General features: G+C 47.6%; 2 protein-coding genes across 4 annotated transcripts in view; one reads left to right on the top strand and one right to left on the bottom strand.

Annotated features, from left to right (window-relative positions):
- Positions 1 to 11,722, top strand: part of DDX42 (DEAD-box helicase 42) — a 40,677-nt gene extending 28,955 nt beyond the window's left edge. For both annotated transcript variants that reach the window (XM_059380497.1, XM_059380498.1), the window contains 11 exons: positions 98 to 217; positions 1,084 to 1,260; positions 1,853 to 1,981; positions 2,608 to 2,707; positions 3,299 to 3,346; positions 3,861 to 3,958; positions 4,795 to 5,071; positions 6,197 to 6,423; positions 7,782 to 7,892; positions 9,404 to 9,505; positions 10,103 to 11,722. In XM_059380497.1, coding sequence (XP_059236480.1) covers positions 98 to 217; positions 1,084 to 1,260; positions 1,853 to 1,981; positions 2,608 to 2,707; positions 3,299 to 3,346; positions 3,861 to 3,958; positions 4,795 to 5,071; positions 6,197 to 6,423; positions 7,782 to 7,892; positions 9,404 to 9,505; positions 10,103 to 10,810 — 2,097 coding nt within the window. In that variant the 3' untranslated portion in view covers positions 10,811 to 11,722. The remainder of the gene's footprint in view (positions 1 to 97; positions 218 to 1,083; positions 1,261 to 1,852; positions 1,982 to 2,607; positions 2,708 to 3,298; positions 3,347 to 3,860; positions 3,959 to 4,794; positions 5,072 to 6,196; positions 6,424 to 7,781; positions 7,893 to 9,403; positions 9,506 to 10,102) is intronic.
- A 119-nt stretch (positions 11,723 to 11,841) lies between these two features.
- Positions 11,842 to 19,654, bottom strand: FTSJ3 (FtsJ RNA 2'-O-methyltransferase 3). Of its 2 annotated transcripts, XM_059380501.1 has the most exons (20): positions 19,418 to 19,654; positions 19,142 to 19,247; positions 18,814 to 18,860; positions 18,607 to 18,686; positions 18,096 to 18,195; positions 17,809 to 18,003; positions 17,406 to 17,521; positions 17,184 to 17,288; positions 16,997 to 17,097; positions 16,695 to 16,775; positions 16,436 to 16,585; positions 16,144 to 16,279; positions 14,046 to 14,230; positions 13,790 to 13,910; positions 13,449 to 13,714; positions 13,134 to 13,219; positions 12,950 to 13,049; positions 12,681 to 12,864; positions 12,502 to 12,596; positions 11,842 to 12,416 (listed from the first exon to the last, which is right to left on the bottom strand). In XM_059380501.1, exons 1-20 carry the CDS (start codon positions 19,482 to 19,484, stop codon positions 12,224 to 12,226), a joined length of 2,514 nt encoding a protein of 837 aa, XP_059236484.1. In that variant the 5' UTR covers positions 19,485 to 19,654; the 3' UTR covers positions 11,842 to 12,223. The 2 variants fall into 2 exon arrangements, with proteins under 2 accessions (XP_059236484.1, XP_059236483.1); XM_059380500.1 differs by having other exon boundaries at positions 13,790 to 14,230.
- Between the last annotated feature and the right edge of the window lie 251 nt (positions 19,655 to 19,905).

The raw sequence follows: 19,905 nt of genomic DNA, 5'->3' as shown, positions 1-19,905 counted from the left end.
CTGAAGTGCAGTACAAGGTGCAGGTGAACACTGTTGAACTTCCAATGCTGCTCATTTTGAAGTATGAGTCACTCCTGGGAGTTGTCTTTGTTTGTAGGTCTCTGGTGCTGCGCCTCCTAGACCGGGAAGTAGTTTTGCTCATTTTGGGTTTGATGAACAACTTATGCACCAGATTCGGAAATCTGAGTACACACAGCCCACTCCAATACAGTGCCAGGTAAGTAAAGCATAATGAAAGAACAACAAAGCAGGATGATACTCAGTGACTGTGCTGATTTTACAAACAAGTCAGAGCAGTAAAACAGCATGTAGTCCAAAATTATATTGGCATAGATAGAAGGTATCTAAATATTTCATCTGTGGCTTAGTCTCCAAATTTTGCTTGGAAAAAACATACATGAAATCCAAGAGTATTTTTGAAACATTTAAAAATTAAAGGGTAAAAAAAAAAAATTAACAAAAGTATATTACTGACCATTCTAAGATGTTGCTAAAGGGGCTGGGAAATATTCTTTTGTATCTGCTACATATCTTGAAAATATGACCTGAAGAAAGCAGTTTTTTAGGTAAACATAATTAAAAAGATTTGGGTATAGACAAGCACTGCCAGTGACTAAGATTCTTTTGGCCATGACCTGAAAATTCTCTTTTGTAACTGGAAGTAATAACTTTTGTTTTCCATTTATATATGGGATTTATTCATTCCTACACAGAATATGAGAATTTTCTGTATGTGGATGAGTAAGCTAGTCTGGACCTTCTCAAGTGGAAATTTTTCTGATTTTAGCCACCCACTTAACATTATAAATTGCAGCTTTTTATTTCTGTATCTCAAGCAAAATGGTCGTTCATATTTTGTAAACCGTGGCTGACCCACTTGTAGAGAATGATAATATTATTTGCTATAAATCAAGCAGTTTATGGAAATGCCAGGTATTCCTTATTATTTTATAGCCACTGTGCATGACCTATCAGGATATTTTTGTTTCATTGGAGATGAATGTCATTAGTTTCCCTAGGATTTCCTTCAGTGTGTCTTTCAAAGTGAAAGTTTAGAGTGGATATACTTTATTTTTTCTCTAGGGTGTGCCTGTGGCATTAAGTGGTAGAGACATGATTGGTATTGCCAAAACAGGCAGTGGGAAAACTGCAGCTTTTATCTGGCCCATGTTGATTCATATAATGGACCAGAAGGAATTGGAACCAGGAGATGGACCAATCGCAGTGATCGTGTGTCCTACTAGGGAGCTCTGCCAGCAGGTGCGTGCTTTGTGTAGAATGCCCCCTTCTGTGTGTGAACTAGGAAGGGATTAGTCAGTCAAGAGGGTAGAATTAACTGGGAAGCTCCTTCAAAATGTGATGAAATGTGCATAAAATTGATCATTTTAATCATTTTTTAGGTATACAGTTCCATAGTATGGAGAACATTCACATTGTTGTGCTACCAGGAAACTTTTGAAAAATACTGTGTTCCTGTGTATTTTCCATATGACCAAACACTTATTTTTCCCTAAAAATGTTGAAAGAGAAAACATAATCGGGAATTGCTTGTATTTTAAGATCCCAGGGTTTTCCTCCTGGGTTAATTCATTTTGCTTGGGTAGAAAGGCAATGACAAAGTCAGGAAGAAAAGTTTAAAAGAAAAAAAGAATAATCAAGACAGGGTTGCAGATAGCCTCTTGGTGCTCTGTTCATTTACTTTATGAATAAAAATGTGATTTTAAAGCATTTTCTAGCTTTTGATTTTCTATGACATCACATTCTCTGGGTTTTTTGTTTTTTTTTAGAACTCCCTTTTGGGTATTGGTCAGGGTCCTGGTTTGTTCATATCATTGTGTCAACAACTTTGCAGATCCATGCAGAATGTAAGCGGTTTGGGAAAGCGTATAATCTTCGATCGGTTGCCGTATATGGAGGAGGAAGCATGTGGGAGCAGGCCAAGGCCCTTCAGGAGGGGGCAGAGATTGTTGTGTGTACCCCAGTAAGTATGTCTTGGGTTCAAGTGGCTTCTCAGCCATTCTTGGTATGGAAAGGTGTTGGTTATTGGATGGAATGGCCCCTAAATGTGGTAAAGAAGGGTCGAGAATACTCTGATAATCACAACTTGTGGCTTTGGTTTTATTTTGATTGGGTGCCTAGATTAGCAGTCTATTAAGAGCGTCTGACATATATGTTAGTAGCTACAGATTTCCCCTCTGTTTAGCTTTTTTTACTGCTTTCCTAGAAAGTAGATCTGTGGTTACTTGAGACCATCAGGAATCAAAAAGAAGATGATCTTTGGACTGTACAATTTGGAGTTTAGTCTAAAAGAGTATAGTCTAAAAGTTCCTAAAAGAGTATAGTCTAAATAAAAAGCTATCAAAAAGGTCCTAAATTAGGTTGTTTTAGAAAGCCCCATGAAATAGTTCTGGCCGTGTTCCCACAACGGCGTTTTCTTAATTTTCTGTTCTTTTAAGCTCTGTAGCGCATTAAGTCCCAAGTCTGTTCGACCCAGTGTCTGTTACATTCAACAGCTGGAGTATTAGTACTTTTGCCAGGAGTACAATTCTAGAAAGTTCTTATAAATGCCTTTAATTATACTTCCTATTCATTTTCTGGATCTCATAGGGACGACTAATTGATCATGTGAAGAAGAAAGCTACCAATCTTCAAAGAGTCTCTTACCTTGTGTTTGATGAAGCAGATCGCATGTTTGACATGGGATTTGGTATGCCTTTGATACCAGTTTCTTCTGTCTGCATCTTCATGATATTTTGTTTTTTCTTGTCTTTCTAGACTTAGCATTTTCTTTCTGTATGAGAGATGCTAAAAATACTCCTGTGTAGGATTAAACCATAGAGAAAGAGCTAAACCATTAACTATTTTTAAGTATTCTCTCACAAAGTATGTTAGGCTTGATGGGGTTACAGACATTTTGAAAGTGCCTTTGTGTATAGGGAAAATATTTTCTCTATTTTTATTCATATGACTTTGATTGTGGAGGTCAGGGTCTATGTTCTTAGGTAGAAGATGTCATATCATTTTAGGCTCCTTGCTTTCCTGTCCTCCCAACTTAACCAGCTTTGTGGAAATTCTGAATAACCCATCTTTATTGATGGAAACTACGGGGCCCAGCTTGGCTGGGTGGAGGGGAAGGGATTTCTGGGTTTCGTACTGAATGATGGGCCTCGGAGTTTCACATTTTCTTTAGTAGTTATAACTCCTCATATGAATATTTTTATTAAAATGACTTTTTCCTAGACATCCCAAACCATCATGTGGAGTTATAATGTTAATTTTACTGTTTTACTTTTTCCAGAGTACCAGGTGCGATCCATAGCAAGTCATGTCCGTCCTGACAGACAGAGTATGTATGAAGCCGTTTTATTGTCACATTTGTATTCAGAATAAACACCTATGTATTTTATAAACACTCACAGTATGGCAGCAAAAACGATCATGTGGGTACTGGTGAGAACCATAGAGGAGGAGATAAAAAGTTGGAGTGGCACAGAACCTTCGAGATCATCAGATACAACTCACTCGCTTTTGTAGATGATAATCCAAGCCTGAGAATTAAATGACCTGTCCCAAGTTACGTGGGTTTATCAGCACGTAGAGTTAAAGCACAGCGCAGGGCTGCCAACTGGAAGTCAGAGCCTTTTCGAACCATGTTGACAGTCCCTGTCTTAACTGCGAATGTATAAAAATGGAAAAAGGAAAATGGTTTTTTCCTTAGTGAATCGATTTTGAAACAATTTTAAAAGTTCAGGTGGGTTTATTTTATTAAACTAAATTAATTCTGAGTATCAGTAGGAGGCTTGGTGGGTTTTCAAAACCGAAGTCACTGTTTCTTTAACAGAATTTGCTTCACCTTTTAGCTCTTTTATTCAGTGCAACTTTTCGGAAAAAGATTGAAAAACTGGCCAGAGACATCCTGATCGACCCTATTCGTGTGGTGCAGGGAGACATTGGAGAGGTAACCCTAATAAGCAAGGCTAGATTATTATAGGTTATTTCTCATATTTGGGAGACATGGAATTACTTTTCCACTATTGTGAGGAAAAACACACCACTATGTGCTTATGTATTTATAGATGAGGCAGTGTAATTCAGATTTGTTTTAACAAACAAGGTTAGGAGCATAGATGAGACAGCCAGATTTTAAAAATACGGATAATTGTTGGAAGTCGGGTGATGGGTACATAGGAGATGATTATGTTCACTTCATTATTTGGAATGTTGAAAATTTTACATAATAAAAATTAAAAGCTTTTAGCGGGGAGAGAAAGTGGGCTTTGCCTGGAAGACAGGCTAGAACAGACATTTAAAGTGATTATAGGAGGAGCGGGATGACTTGAAAGACCTCATGAAAATGAGTTCGTGGGATTTACCTTTCCGTATGCCCTGTGTGGAAAATCTGGCTACCTTGAGAGTTCCTAAAGTTGCTTTGCCGTGTTTGTTATTGAAGTTCTGTGCAGTTAGCTGGTGTTACGACATTATCTGCTTTTCATTTTTGAGTGCTTTCTGTGTGTATATGAATTGTATTAGGAGCAGTGAGTGGGCAGGAGAGAAAGGGAGTTTAATTTATTAGGATAGATAATCTGAATTTCTTGTAACACTGTATTGCAAAGTATTGGGGCTCATGAATAGTTGGGTAGAGCACAGTGACTTGAGAAGGGATGAAGGTTTCGAGCTGCACTTGAGTTGCTGAAAGAAAGCCCGAGGAGAAGAGGGGTGGTAGAAAGTGATGTCTGGTCCTTGTCTGGGTGCCTCTTGGCACAAATGTCACAGTCCTCTTTTCTTCCTTTTCAGGCAAATGAAGATGTGACACAGATTGTGGAAATTCTCCATTCTGGGCCTAGTAAATGGAACTGGCTTACCCGGCGTCTGGTAGAATTTACCTCTTCAGGAAGTGTTCTCCTGTTTGTTACTAAAAAAGCCAATGCTGAGGAGCTAGCCAATAACCTTAAGCAGGAGGGTCATAATCTTGGGCTGCTTCATGGGGACATGGATCAGAGTGAAAGAAACAAGGTCATTTCAGACTTTAAGAAAAAGGACATCCCAGTCCTGGTGGCCACAGATGTTGCAGGTAGAGTAAAACTTTCCCCAGTGACCTCATGGCCCTGTGCTGTAAGGGTGCTCTGTCTTGCCGCGTAGGATCTAGGACATGGGGTGCTCAGTCCATTTAGCGCCTGCCTTTGGTTCAGGTCATGATCCCAAGGTTCTCGGACCGAGTCCTGCTTTGGGCTCCTTGCTCAGTGGGGAGGCTGCTTCTCCCTCTGCTTGTACTCCCTCTCTCTCACAAGTAAATAAAATCTTAAAAAAACAACAGCTAGAGCACTGAGCAGGCTGGCAGAGGTGCTCTGCTGGCCTGGCTGGCCACCCCACAAGCAGCTCAGACCATAGTGACCAGACCTGGAGCTCTGGGTACCACGTTCACTTCATGTTTCTATTTGAAGAAAGAATCCCTGCAGTTAGAAGATACTCAGGGGAAAAATTTGTGGAGCCGGTTAGATCATAGACCATACCTTTGTAGTGTTTCTTAACATTGACTGGGCATGCTTCACTCAAGACTGAAAAGTTCTTTGAAGTTGAATTTTGGCTTTATTCTCAGTTTGGGGGTTTGTTTTTTTGGTTTTTCTTTGTTTTTGTTTTTTATTTTATTTATTTGACAGAGATCACAAGTAGGCAGAGAGGCAGGCAGAGAGAGTGGGGGGGTAGGCAGGCTCCCTGCCAAGCAGAGAGCCTGATGTGGGGCTCAATCCCAGGACCTTGGGATCATGACCTGAGCCGAAGGCAGAAGCTTTAACCCTCTGAGCCACCCAGGCACCCCGACTTTATTCTCAGTTTTAGTAGTTGCCCTTAAAAAACTGGTATATTCTCTCCAAAAAGGAGATAATTTCTCAGCTTCAAGCCAATTTGATGCTGGCTTTCATCATTTTACATATTCCTGGTGCAAGAGTGAGGCCATGGCGGGTTACTGATAGAAGGCCTGTGTCCATCAGCTAGACAGCCTGGCGTCAGAGAGTCAACGATGTTGACATTTGCTCTAGAAGGGCAGCTTAAATGCTTGGATCTTACCAGCTCACCACACCATGCACTTTGCCTAAATAAAAGGAATGTGGGTTCTTAAAGGACCAGCATTTTTGGTTATTTTGATTATTTTGTGACTCCTGCTAAAGGATAAAAGAATTTGGGTGTTTTTTTTTTTCAGCCCGTGGTCTGGACATTCCTTCAATTAAGACTGTCATTAACTATGACGTGGCACGAGACATTGATACTCATACTCACAGGATTGGCCGCACAGGACGAGCAGGTGAGAAAGGTGTGGCCTATACCTTACTGACTCCCAAGGACAGTAATTTTGCTGGTGACCTCGTCCGGAACTTAGAAGGAGCCAATCAGCATGTTTCCAAGGAACTCCTCGATCTGGCGATGCAGGTGAGTGGCAGGGTATACTAAAGATGGTTCCAGGTTCTAAAACTAGTAAAAAAAAAACAAAAACAAAAACACACACACACACACACGTCTGAGGAGCTAACATAGACACAAGACAGAAAAGTTGCAGAGGTGTAGGGGAGTCCTTAGGGGGTACAGATCTGTATTGTAGGACATTAAAATTCATCTGGTCTTTTTTCAGCAACATTGATTTGAAAGAAGCGTTTTCCTTTCTGTGTGCTAAAATCTGTCTCTCTGAAATTTCTGCCTGCTTGCCCCATAGCACACTTGTAAGTTTAATCTCAAAGGTGGGTGTTTCCCCCTTACTGTCCTTACTCCCAGTCTGAAGTAAGTCCTGAGTTATCTTAACATGTGTAGTCCCCAAATTACAAATGGGTTCAGTATACACATTTTGATAGTGGAGACTTAACGTCTTTTTTAGAGTCATAAGTCAGCGCACAGAACAGTCAACCCATCCTGCACTTGCAGTGTGGTGTGCTGCCCCTGCTCTGGCTTCTGGGATTGGAGGAACCTGCATTGCAGGAAGGAGTAAAATGATGTTTCCTTCCATTTCCTAGGTACAGAAAGCCTGTCATAAACTACATTTTCGAACAGGATATATCCGGTCTTTGGCTTTTTCCTACGTCTCTTTTTTTTGTGCCTTAGGCTTCCTGTGCTCTCAGACTGTGTGATCAGCTTCCCTGGTCAGTGCCTTTCTGAAGCCAGCCCTACCTCTTAAGTATTTCTCTTAGATTGTAATGTGTGATTGTTAGATAAAGGGCTATGTCTTCCATTGATGTTTGCATTCTGAAAAGAACATAAATCTGATTCATAATGTGCTGGCAGCAATCAGGTTCAAGGAACACTTCAGGCTTTGAGTACATAAAACTTTTCGGTTTTGTGGCTAATTGCCCTGGACATCTGCCCTAGAGCCAGTTCTGGTGAACCTCACTTCACATGGTCTTTTTCTTTGACTTCTGAACCCTCTTATAAGCTCCAAACTTGTATGTTCAGTAGTACATCTAGATTAATAAATGGAAAGTCAGTTCCTTTTCCCCTAGGAAGTTAGAAGTAGCCCGAGTAAGTGCTCTACGTTGGAGGCTGACCACCTCATACCCTCCCTGAAGGCCCTGAGAAACAGCAGTATCAGAAGCCTCAGATAAGGGGCTTGGCCCCTGACGAATTTGATAGACTGCACTCCCCAAAGAAGCTCATCTGTGGTTCCTGCAAGCAGTTGCCATAAATACATTGGCTAAAGATGAACTACTGTGTTCTTCCTTCCCACGTCGTTTCTGATGATGTCCTCCTTCCCTGGCCGCCACTTCCTCCTGTGACCTAACTTTGAATTGTGTTCAATGCAGAATGCCTGGTTTCGGAAGTCCCGCTTTAAAGGAGGAAAAGGCAAAAAGCTGAACATTGGTGGAGGCGGCCTCGGCTACAGGGAGCGGCCTGGCCTAGGCTCAGAGAACACGGTGAGTCCAGACTGCCAGACTGTAGATGTGCCCTTGGCGCCGCTCCAAGTCCTGGAGGGTGTTACGACGGTCCTCCTCTACCTCAGGGAGTTCAGAACCTGGCCTAGAGAGGAATGTTGGCACTTTCTCTTAAAGAAGCATCTGTGTGTACTTGGTGACTAGATATGCTCAGGAAATCAATCTTTTCACATCAGTTTGCAAATTTGGTGCTAGAGCAACAGTAAATGCGTATTTCTGCTCCCCCAACCCCAGACCTGGTGAATCAGAAACTTAACAAGCCCACTAGCACTGGCCTTAGAGTCTGCTGCTGGGAACTCTTAACTCCTGGAGTTAAGAGTCCGTACATTCTGTGGGAAATTGTATCAGAGATGAGAGGTAACTTTTCTTAAAAAACAGGTAACAAAAGTGCCCCCTTACTGGCTTTTGTTTTTGTTTTTAGATTTTTATTTATTTATTTGACAGAGATCACAAGTAGGCAGAGAGGCAGGCAGAGAGAGGGGAAAGGAAGCAGGCTCCCCGCTGAGTAGAGAGCCCGATGTGGGGCTCGATCCCAGGACCCTGGGATCATGACCTGAGCTGAAGTCAGAGGCTTAACCCACTGAGCCACCCAGGCACCCGCCCTTACTGGCTTTTTAACCACCTGTTTCATATCACTTTGATTCGTAAACCAAAGACACAAACTGCCAGTCTGTATTTCTGGAGCATTATTGTCATTTTGGTGTCTCTGATACAGCGTCTCCCCAGCTCACTAACGGTGATGGGCATGTGCGTGACGCAGGTGGTCATGGTAGCTAACGTTCGCACGCTGCTGGCAGGCACTCGTGTGTTAACCTCCTCTGCCAACCCCCTGGGGAGCACAGGTCTGCTGGTCAGGAAACTGAGGCACCCCAGGTTACACTCCAGTAAGTGCTGAAACTGAGACGTGGGCTTTTAAGAGTGGATTCAGAGCCTTGGCCGTGTACGGGCAATACGCATGTGCTCTCTGGTGCCTCGTGGCCTCTTCATGCTGAGCGTGAAGCTTCACAGACTCATGTAAACACGCTTTTGTGTGTAAATAAAACCTTACGATCGGCTTTGGCCATAATTTGACTTCAGGATTAGGGTTAATTTCTAAAAACATAATTGCTGGGTTAAAAAGGATAAGCATTTTTTTTTTTAATTTGATTTCCTCCTTTGACAGAGAAAGACTGTGTACAAGCAGGGGAGTGGCAGGGAGAGGGAGAAGGAGGCTCCCCGCTGAGCAGGGAGCCCAATGCAGGTCACAAGATTGTGATCTGAGCGAAAGGCAGATGCCCAGCCTAGAAGCACCAGGCGTCCTAGGATTTTTTAAAAATTATTACTGTACCTTTTCCCATTCAATACAGATCGCCTGTTCGCATCGCAGCACCCACTTGTATCTCCAGTATGTGAGGCGGGTTCTGGCAGTGGGCTCTCCTGCTCATTTTGTCCTCATGGGCATGCCTTTTTCTCTTTCTTTCTTTAATTAATTTTTTTTTTTTTTCTTTTTTAAGGACCGAGGCAACAACAATAACGTGATGAGCAATTATGAGGCCTACAAGCCCTCCACGGGAGCCATGGGAGATCGGCTGACGGCAATGAAAGCGGCTTTCCAGGTCTGAAATCAAGCAGTTAGTTAAAAAACTGCGTAGTGATGAGGGGTCTGGTCTGAGAGGGTAGCTGAGCTTGTAAGCTTACTGCTAGACTTAGGCCTCCTCAGCTGCTTCCAGTTGTGAATGTCCGCTTCGGGCCAGGTTACCTGGAGCTGCAGGTGTAGAGGCTGGGCAGTCTGAGGCTCAGGGACGTGAGCTATCCCAGAGCCTGGGACTGTTGTGCTGTAGCAGGGCTGGTGTTCCCTCCCTGCCAACAGTCTTGCCCACCTCCAAGGCTCTTATAATCAGGTTGAGAGTAATTGCCATTTTTTTTCAGCTAAGACAAGTTTGATTCTGGAGCTCTTATGAACGCTGAACCCCTCTATACTTAGACCTCTAGTTAGCTAGCTAACCGGTTGAGCCTTAGTTTATGCATTTTATCTGGGTTCAGACTGATGTTTCAGCTAGGTCCCCTAGATTTATTCTTTCTCATTAATAGAGGAACAGGGTTGTGGGGCCTACAGTACCAGGAGAGCATAGAATTTCTATGTCTCATTTCCAAGCTTCACGTATCCAAGTTTCTTGAACCTGCTGTCTTAGCTATTGTTGTCTCTCTTTTAGTCACAGTACAAGAGTCACTTTGTTGCTGCCAGCTTAAGCAACCAGAAGGCGGGAAGCTCTGCTGCTGGGGCAAGTGGATGGACTAGTGCAGGGAGCTTGAATTCTGTTCCAACTAATTCAGCCCAACAGGGCCATAACAGTCCAGAAAGCCCCATTGCCAGTGCCACCAAGGGTATCCCAGGCTTTGGCAATACTGGGAACCTCAGCAGCGCTCCAGTGACCTACCCTTCTCCTGGAGCACAGGGAGTCAACAGTACGGCTTCAGGGAATAACAGCCGAGAAGGGCCTGGGGGAGGCAATGGGAAGAGAGAGAGATACACGGAGAACAGGGGTGGCAGCCGTCACGGTCACGGAGAGAGTGGCAATCGGCATGGTGACAGTCCACGTCATGGAGATGGTGGTCGCCATGGAGACGGATACCGCTACCCAGAAAGCAGCAGCAGCAGCGGCAGCAGCAGCCGTCATGCTGACGGTCACCGTCACGGGGAGAACAGGCATGGAGGAGGTGGCGGTCGACACGGAGAGAGCCGAGGCGCAAACGATGGTCGGAATGGTGAGAGCAGGAAAGAGGCTTGTAACCGTGAGAGTAAGGTGGACCCCAAGGTGGACAGCAAGATGGACAAGGTGGACAGCAAGACAGATAAGACAGCTGATGGTTTTGCTGTCCCCGAGCCACCCAAGCGCAAGAAAAGCCGATGGGACAGTTAGAGGGTATGTGCTACAGTGTGAAATCAGTTGTCTTTAATTTTATTTTTAGAAAGATTTTTGGTAACTAGGTGTCTCAGGGCTGGGTTGGGGCCCAAAGTATAAGGACCCCCTGCCCTTAGTGGATTAGCTGAAGCTTGGAGACATGACCCCTTCATCTGGATCAGTTTTCAGATGTCTTCTTGGGAAGCTGCTTTGGTTCTTGGAAGCAGTGAGAGCTGGGAACCTTCTATTGGGCTCTGGGTGAGTTGTGAAGGTCAATTGAGGATACCCTGAAAGAAAGGGCCTTCTAGGGCACAAAACTCACTCTAGGTTTATATTATATGTAGCGTTATATTTTTTACTAAAATGTCACCTTATAAACATCTACAAGTAAGATTTCTTTTCTTAGCCATGTGGCCAGGCAATCCGCTTTTTAGGAGTTGGCTTTCTGCAAACCCAACCCACTGAAGCGTTTGTAGGAGATTTGGGGAAGCATTTTGGTGCTTCTAGACTTTGCAGGGAAGGGAGATGTCTAAGTGGGAGTCCATGCTCAGGTGTCCCAGCCAGGTTTGTATCCAGTCCTGAGACAGGAAGCAGCAGCCTGCCAGACCCAGAGAGCCTCTACCCTCGAAGAGGAAGATGATCCTGGAAACAAGACTGCTCCAGGTCTGAAGTGTTACTAAATTGAGAAAAAAAACAAAAAACAAAAACTCAACAGCTTTTAAAGTGTCTTCTATTTCATTGTACTTTTTTTTTAACTTGCCACAATGGTAGAAAAATCTTTTGCTGAAATGATTTTGATGATTTTTTTTGTTCTATCTTGTTTATAAAAGGAAAAGAAATATACATACTTCGAATTTTGTGACTTTGTGAAGGTTTCTTTAAGATGTGCATTCCTTTCTGCTTGCTCTAGTAAATGTTTTACTACTGGGACCTGTGGATTGTTTGTCATTTCTACTTCACAGTGAGTATATACTATGATTTTTAACAGTGCGTGGTGTGAACACCCAGCTGTCTTGAGTTAGCGCTTAATGGGAATTGGGAACTAAAAGTCAGAAAAATACTACCCTGATTTTATTCAGATAACAGAAGAGGATGGGGGAGGCCTGAGAGGCCAGCTTGCCCAGAGAGTGACTGCCACTCTGACGCCGACCTTCCCCTCAGGAGACTGCTCATCTAGTCTCCACGTCCCGAACAAGAGAGCTTGGGGCCGGTGGGGGGTGCCAACAGCAGCATCAACAGGACATGGCCCAAGACCTTCCTTCAGGCAGAGGAACATCTTCCCTCACCCCGCAGGACCACCGCGAGAGTTCTAGGCACCCCACCTGTCTTCCCAGCAGACTCCGACACAAGGAAGCCTATGGCTGGTACCAGGGGGGCCGGAATCACACCTCCGTGTCCTCACGCTGTCTTCTCGGGCCCTGGTGGCTCTGCTCACTTCCGTCTGTGTTTTTTCTTCTGCTCTTTCCTTTGCTGTGCTCTTTGGTCCTTCTTCATCCTTGAGTCCACCACCTTGAAGTGGCCTCGGACCCCGGCTGGCCGGCGCACTTTGCGGCCCACGCCCTTTTTGGCTACCACATAGGTGACTTGGCGTTTCTCCTTGCCGAGCCCGGCCTTCTTGTAGAGACTGTGAATGGAAGGGACAGTCAGAGGCTCCCAGCCACCCTTTTTAACCCCGTGTACCTTTGTGGGTGACCCTCTCTCCTTTATACCTCCGAAGCTGAGCTACTTTCTCGCGTTCTGAGATGTCCACGGTGTTCACCACAGCCTCTGCCTTCTTCTTGGTTTGCTCCAGCTTCTTAAGCATCTGGGGTGGGGGGGGGACCTCGGTCAGGCAGATTCTTCCCCACTCCCGCCCCGGCACTGAGCAGCAGGCAGCCCCACTCTTTACCCTCCGTTTCTTTCTGGCCTTCGCCTCAGCTACTTTCTTGATGGGCCGCGCGTTGATCTCCCGCCAGCGTCTGCGGTAGTGTTCCACCTCCTTCTTGTCAACAGGCAGCTGCCGGAGCCTGTGCTGCTTTTCCTCTTGCACAAACCACTCAGGAAGCTCCCCCTCCTCCTCATTAAATGCATACCTAGACAGAGGACAGCGGCCCTGAAATCCCGCCCCTGACTCCGCCCCCTCCAGGGCCGCCTGTCGGGATTTCCTGGCCCCCTTACCTGCTGAAGGAGTCATCTATGAGATCCCGCTTGGCCTTTTTGGAAGAGGCAATGAGAGCACCCAGGGCCAGGCCTTCAGGATCTAGTACCCGATGTTTCGCTAGGGAGGAGAGGGGAAAGTCCAAGCTCCATTCCAACCCAGACTTCCGCTCTCCCCTCCTATTTCATAAGGTGCTGAGCTAACCTGGGTCCTCGATAGGCACAATCTCAAACCCGTCGTCATCGGACTTAGGCCTGCAGCTTCGCTTCTTCCCGCGCTTGGGTTCCCAACTGCAGAAGGGGGATGACCGTGTCACTGCGCTGCCAGTCCCCAGCCCCACTCCTGCCTCACGGCAACCCCGCTTCCTACTGCATACTCAAGAAACTTCCCAAAAGGCCCCCCCAGGCTGTACTACAGACCACTTACTTCAAGATCATCACTATTTTTTAAAAAGTATCTACAACCAAGGGTGGAAACCCGGAACATGGAGAGAAGGTCAGAAGAGCTGCAGCCACTCGCCTTTCTTCGTCGCTGCTGCTGTCGCTGTTGCTGTCCGAGCTGCCGTCCCCTTCCTTGCCGGGCCCCGGGCCCGTCTTGGCTGCTGCTAGAGCCTCTGGCCCCTTGGGGTCTTCGTCCCGGTGCTGGGGAGGTTTCTTCTCAGTCTTCAGACTGGGAGGCGGGGGGGGCTCCTGCCGTCGTGCCTCCCGACGGCTCTCAGACAGGAGCTGGGCCTGCCGGATCTCCAGCGCCGCGTCGGCATCGTCCTCGATCCCACTGAAGCCATCCTGGGAGAGGGCAAGGCTCAGCCACCGGTCTCCTACGAATTCCTGGTCTGTCCGGGTCCCCAAGCCCCTTCCTACCTTAGAGAACCACAGACTGGCCTGCTCTTCCTGCGCTACCGTCTTTTCCTCCAGCGGTATCAGCAGTGGATTCTCTTCCTCCTCTTCTTTGTTATCATCTTCTACTTCAGCAAATTGTACACTGTAGACCCAAGGACAGTGGGTAGGGGCTGGGGGACCTGCTCTCCAACTCCCTCTGGCGACCCCTATGCCCAGCTCTGCTTCAGGGCTCATGCCGAGGGCGTCAAGGCCTCTGCTTGCACAGTCCCCCACGTACTGCTTCTGGTCCTTTAGATGCTGAGATCCTCCAACTCCAGCCAGCAACTCTGGATCCAGGTCACTCTCCAGAGATGCGTCATCGTCGTCGTCCTCAACATCGGACACGTAGATGTCATCTCTTGGCAGATCGGACAGAAACGTGTCTGCAGCGCTCATATCCCCTTGGGTGACCGCCTCCAACAGCTGGCATTGGACAGAGAAAGAGGTCAAGGGTTCTTCGGAGGCATATACCACTTTTTTCCCCTGTGTCTGTTATCTTAGCAACGTTTGAAAATACACTGGCAAATACAGACAGGGAAGGGATGGGCTACGTGCATGAAACCTCCATCCAGGGCGCCTGGGTGGCTCGATTAAGTGTCTGCCTTTGGCTCAGGTCATGATTTCAGGGTCCTGGGCTCAAGCCCCCCACCAGGCTCCCTGCTCAGTGGGAAGTCTGCTTCTCCCTCTGCTGTGTGACAAAAACTTAAAATAAAAATAAAACCTCCCACTCTAGGGGCACCGTTGGCTTAGTTGGCTGGGTCCGACTCTTGGTGTTCGCTCAGGTCATGATCTTAGGGATTGTGAGGTCCGGCCCCACATCAGGCTCCTTGCCAGAGGGGAGTCTGCTTGAGAGTCTGCCCTCCCCCCACTGCGGGGTGCACATGTGCCCACTCTCTAAAAAAGTGTTTTTTTTTTTTTTTAAAGATTTATTTTCAAAGTGGGCACACACAAGCACAAGCAAGGGGAGCAAGAGGGAGAGGCAGGCCCCCCGCGGAGCAGGGGGCCCAGTACAGGGCTTGACCCCAGGAATCTAGGATCATGACCCAAGCCAAAGGCAGAGGCTTAACTGACGAAGCCACTCAGGCGCCCCAATAAGAAGAAATCTTCCCAAAAAGTCCATTCAAAGCCAGGTCACTGACCTAGCTCACTTGGCTGTCTCCTCTCCAGTGGTAGCAGAATAGGCTTAGAGATAAACACCTCAAGCCTATATACCGTCCAATCTTAAAATAGTCTGAAACATTGGTTTTTCTTAAAAAATTACTCTCAGGAAGCACACATGACGAGAGAAAACAACAACAACAAAAATTACCTGAGAATAATACGACCTGCAAATGTTATTTCCACTGAAGAGAGGAATCAGGCAATACACATCAAACAATTATTTTACGTAAGAACTATCAGGCTCAAAATTTACTTCCTCATAATAGCTACCTAGTAGTTTTTCAGAATTCACCACATTACCAGGGATTACACCTAAACCCTCTTTTAAAAATTCCTCCCCAAAACCTAGAACCGAGGCAGTAGGTTCTATGCTTTTCTACACAGGAGGAAACTAAGGCACGGAAGGACCAACTGGTCATCTGCTGCAGAACCGCCACGCGCTCTTTGCTGGTCGTGTAACAGGACCTGGTCTTCCATTCTCACCAGAGGCTCAGAAGTTCATTTTGCTTGTTGATGCTGCTTTAATCAGGAGCAGCAGCCTATGGAGCAAGGGGCTAACCTGGTCTTGGGGAACAAAAGAGCGCCGCCCTCCTCTGAGGAAACCCTCCATCACACATCCCGGCATCCCCGGGCCCCTGGTGGCTGCATCCACTAGAACCCATGCTTCCTGCAGAGAGGGCCTCTTGGTTCTAATGTTCCAGCCAACACAACAATAAATCCACAGCACGCTCATAAACGCTCCTCATCTTACTGTTGCATGTGTGTTTCTTCCTGGCCTTTCAGGCACAAAACTCGGGGGTTTATTCTGTCCAGTCTCCTCTCACTGAGTCACCTTTCACAGATGAACACAGTAACCATGAGCCGTAAACATTCAGCACACTTCAAAAAAAAATCCGGGGCGCCTGGGTGGCTCAGTGGGGTAAGCCTCTGCCTTCGGCTCAGGTCACGATCTCAGGGTCCTGGGATCGAGTCCCGCATCGGGCTCTCTGCTCAGCGGGGAGCCTGCTTCCCCAGCCCACCCCGCCCCCACCTGCTGCTCTGCCTTCTTGTGATCTCTGTCAAAATAAATAAATAATAATAATAAAAATAATAATAGTAATTCAATGCAACACTCCCTGTATCCAAATAGCAAGCAGGCAGTCCTGTCTCCTCGATCTGCCCTCAGCCTGCCTCACCTGGTGACCCCGGATGGTGCGCAGGGAGAACATGCCAGTCTCCCCCTCATCTGCAATAGAAACCCCGGGAAGATCCATCTTCAGCTCCACACGCTCCCGCTGTTTCCTCTGCTCACGCAGCAGCTTCTTCTTCTTCCTGAGCGGACAATTTGAGGAGTTCCGCCTGCCCTCGCCCTCAGGATTCCCCATCTGTGCCTCCATCCTCCTCCCCCGTCTTCACACCCCGAGGGCCTCCGCGGCGGGGGTTCCCGGTCCCCGAGCTCTTCCCCGAGCTCTTCCCCGCTCCTCTCACCTCTTTAAGTCGGCCACCTCCTGCGCCTTCATCTCCGCCAGGGTCCGGTTTAATTGTTCCTCCTCTTCGTCCTCCTTAGAGAGCTGCTGCCCAGTTCCAGCCTTAGACTCCTCCTCACCCTCTTCCTCCTCTTCCTCTCCCGAACTGAGGCTGACAGAAGAGCGCCAGCAGTTTGGTTCTTTCCTCGCACTCGCCGCCGACCCCCGCCGACCCCCGCCGACCCCCACCGACCCCCACCCTGCACGGATTCCCGCCGTACCTGATGTCCAGGGCCTTCGCTTGCTCCTTCAGCTTCTTAGCCATGTATCGCCGGAGCTTTGTTCTCCAGTTCAGGAGGGACCTGCCCCAGAAATACCATGACTGACCCTGACGTTTCCCTTTTGCCCCGTCCCCTTTTTAGGGCCCTCCCAAATGTCTAACACAGGCACATCCTGTTCCCCAATATCCAGCGCTGGGTGAATTCCTCACATCGTCTCCTCAGGAAGAAAAATGTGGCTGCGTCTTCGAAGGCCCTTCCCTGCCTTGGGGACTCCGGGCACCTGTGCTCACCCCATGGCATACCTGAGCTCCTTGCGCCCCAGCACTTTGATATCCCGACAGCACGCCTGGATGTCCTCAGTGGTAGCTGGATGCTGGGCCAACTCTTCATCATCCAGTGAGATCTGTTTGGGAGAAAGGAAAGGGGTCGGGATTATTTCAGGGACATGTTTCTGGAGCTGCCCGGCACCCCTCCAATCCGAGGACTCACTTCGCTGGCTTTCGAGAGGAAGTCAACAGGGTTGGCAGCTCGGAGGAAGTCCGTGACTGAAGTACGGTGGTAGAGTGTGAGATCGCCCTCAGCGTAACCCTCAGCCTTAGGGAGGAAAGAAGGAAGGTTGAGAAGTCTTTTCTTGAGGTGCGTGCAGGACGCACCAGGCCCAAGTTCCCCTGAACTCGAAGACCTGAGAGTGGCCCCATTCCCCAAACACACCTTTGGCTTCTTCTTAGTCACCAGCTCAGTAACAGTCTTGGCCTGAACTTCGACCTCCTTGAAGGCAAACTTGGGGTCAAAGAATTTACTGTCAACCTTGTCAGGAGCCAGGAATCCTAAGATGACAGGGCATATAAGCTTTGGAGGTGCCTGGGTGGCTCAGTGGGTTAAGCCTCTGCCTTGGGCTCAGGTCATGATCCCAGGGCCCTGGGGTCGAGTCCTGCATCCGGCTCTCTGCTCAGCGGGGAGCCTGCTTCTCCCCCTCCCCTCTCTCTTGCCTGCTTCTCTGCCTACTTGTGATCTGTGTGTCAAATAAATAAAAACTTAAAAAAAAAAAAAAAAAAGGAAAGCATGCTTCGATAGCTAAGAAACCAACTCATGAGGAAGAAAAAGTGATGCGCACCTTGGCAAACAACAAAGATCTCTGCAGATTCGTGTCGAGAGGCTTGGGGCTTAGTGGCCTGGACACGGCGGAAGAGTTGCTGAAAGATCCAGAGTAGAGGCTGGTAGTCACGGGAACGAAAAACCTTTGTGATAAAGCAGCCTCCACGGGCCAGAAAATCACAAGCCAAACGCAGAGCCATCAGTGTCAAATGGGCTGTGGGAGAGAGACAATTCGTTTGAGACCCTCTGCAGCCTGAGTGGCACGCCCACGTCCACCCTCCTCTCCATGCCCTTCACTCTCAGCACCTTGTGAGTAAGCATCATGGACCCAGCTAGCCCCAACGTTGGGGGCCCCATCATTGAGCACAACATCAACTTTCCAGGTCTTCAGTTCCTTTCTCAGGGCCTATACAGAAAAAAAAAAAAAACACAAAGCAACAGCTATCATTCAGCCATTTGTCTACGTGGGCATTTGCTCAATGCCCACAGCAGGCCAAATCCTGTGCCAGGCACTGGATGCAACAATTAAAAAACAACAACTCCCATCTGTCTTCACGGAGCTTACAGTCTATTAGTGAGCCCTTTCGCATTGAAAAAAATTTCAACAATATCTCTGCACTTGTTCCAATTCCAAACACCTTATTACCGATTAAATAAAGCACTGGAGCCTAAGGGTGTCATGGGCCTTGTCATATGGACGATGCAGGCACTGCTCAAGGTGTGTTAAACTGAAAAGGCTTGCCTCCAGAGCATTTGGTGAGAGGGAGAGACGTGAGTGTCTGCATATAAAGCAGACGGGAAAAGAGATTCCTATTACCTGTCTACAGCGTTCTGTCGTGATGTCCTCCTGGAGTGTCACCACATTGGGAAGAGGCTTGATTGGAACCAGGTCCACTCCTGGAAGAAATCAGGTCAGAGAGTTCCAAAAGGCTGCCTCAAGCAAGGAAAAAGGAAATGTAGAATGCAGTTAGTACCTCGCTCTCCCAACCCCTTCACAGTCAGGGAGGGCCCACATGTTACTCACCTACAATAAGGCTGGATACAGGCATAAACTTAGCAGCCACCTGCAACCTGTAAGAAAGTAATACCAGTTAAAGTAATCCAGGACTGTTGTCCCCCTCCGTTGGCAATATGCTCTCTCACCATGTGTATTAAGAACCACTACCAAGTGCAGGGGCCGGAGCATATAACGTACAAGTTTCAGACCTTTTTTCTAAGACCTACCTCTACGGAGAAACGTGAGACTGGTATTACTGTATCCCACCCTCCCTCCCCCAAAGCAACTCTCAGTCATCCAACGCCGGAACCCAGAAAGCAGCCATGAAGAGCCACAGGTGCCGGGTGTTACCCACCATCCCCCTGGCGCAGCACACAGGTCCAGCAAGGCTCGAGCTTTCTGCAGGAACTGAAAGCGGCGATTCAACTGGATCAGCTTGAAAGCGGAACGGGAGCGGTAACCTGGGGGCACCGACAAAATGTTCAACTCGGTGGGGCGCTTTCCCAGGGTGATTTATGCAGCTTCACAACCCACCACCCCTTCTGGGGATCAGGAACTCAATATTCGGGAAGCGGGGAGCGAATCGAAAAGGGCATTCGTTCGCTCGCAGACGGCGCGGACACTAACTCACCGGTCTCCTTCGCCAGGTGATAGAACTTGTCCCGCCGGCTCTTCCCGACCTTGCCCTTCTTGCCCATGGTGAAACGGGGGGAGTGTCACTCGGTCTGGGGACAGAGTAAAAACTGGAACGTCTCTTTCCGGACCTTCTGGACCACCAAATTCCGCTCTCCGTGCCCTACCTAACTCTGCAAACACCGTGAACCCGGGCCCTTTTCACCACTCTGGCAGAAGCACATGTGGACAGCACACGTACTTCCGCTTCCACTAGCGTCCCCGCCTCCACGTTTCCGCCATCTTGAGTGTGGCCGCAAATTCTTCTCTATGGTCTCAAGTATTGGAAGTTGGAAGGTGGGACAAGGTGAGCAGATTACTTGAACTAAAAGCGAGTTCCTAGAGAGCAACATTTAGTATTTCTGTGGTCTTTTCATCCCTTTCCAAGCTCCTGACCTCGCGTAGCCACCTTCCTATCATGGCCTCTGTTTTTGTAATTGTCCCGAC

Source organism: Mustela nigripes, chromosome 16 (assembly GCF_022355385.1).
Source record: "Mustela nigripes isolate SB6536 chromosome 16, MUSNIG.SB6536, whole genome shotgun sequence".
Classification (NCBI taxonomy): domain Eukaryota; kingdom Metazoa; phylum Chordata; class Mammalia; order Carnivora; family Mustelidae; genus Mustela; species Mustela nigripes.
The sequence above is the reverse complement of the archived record's forward strand: the minus strand, read 5'-3'. Positions and strand labels throughout refer to the sequence as shown.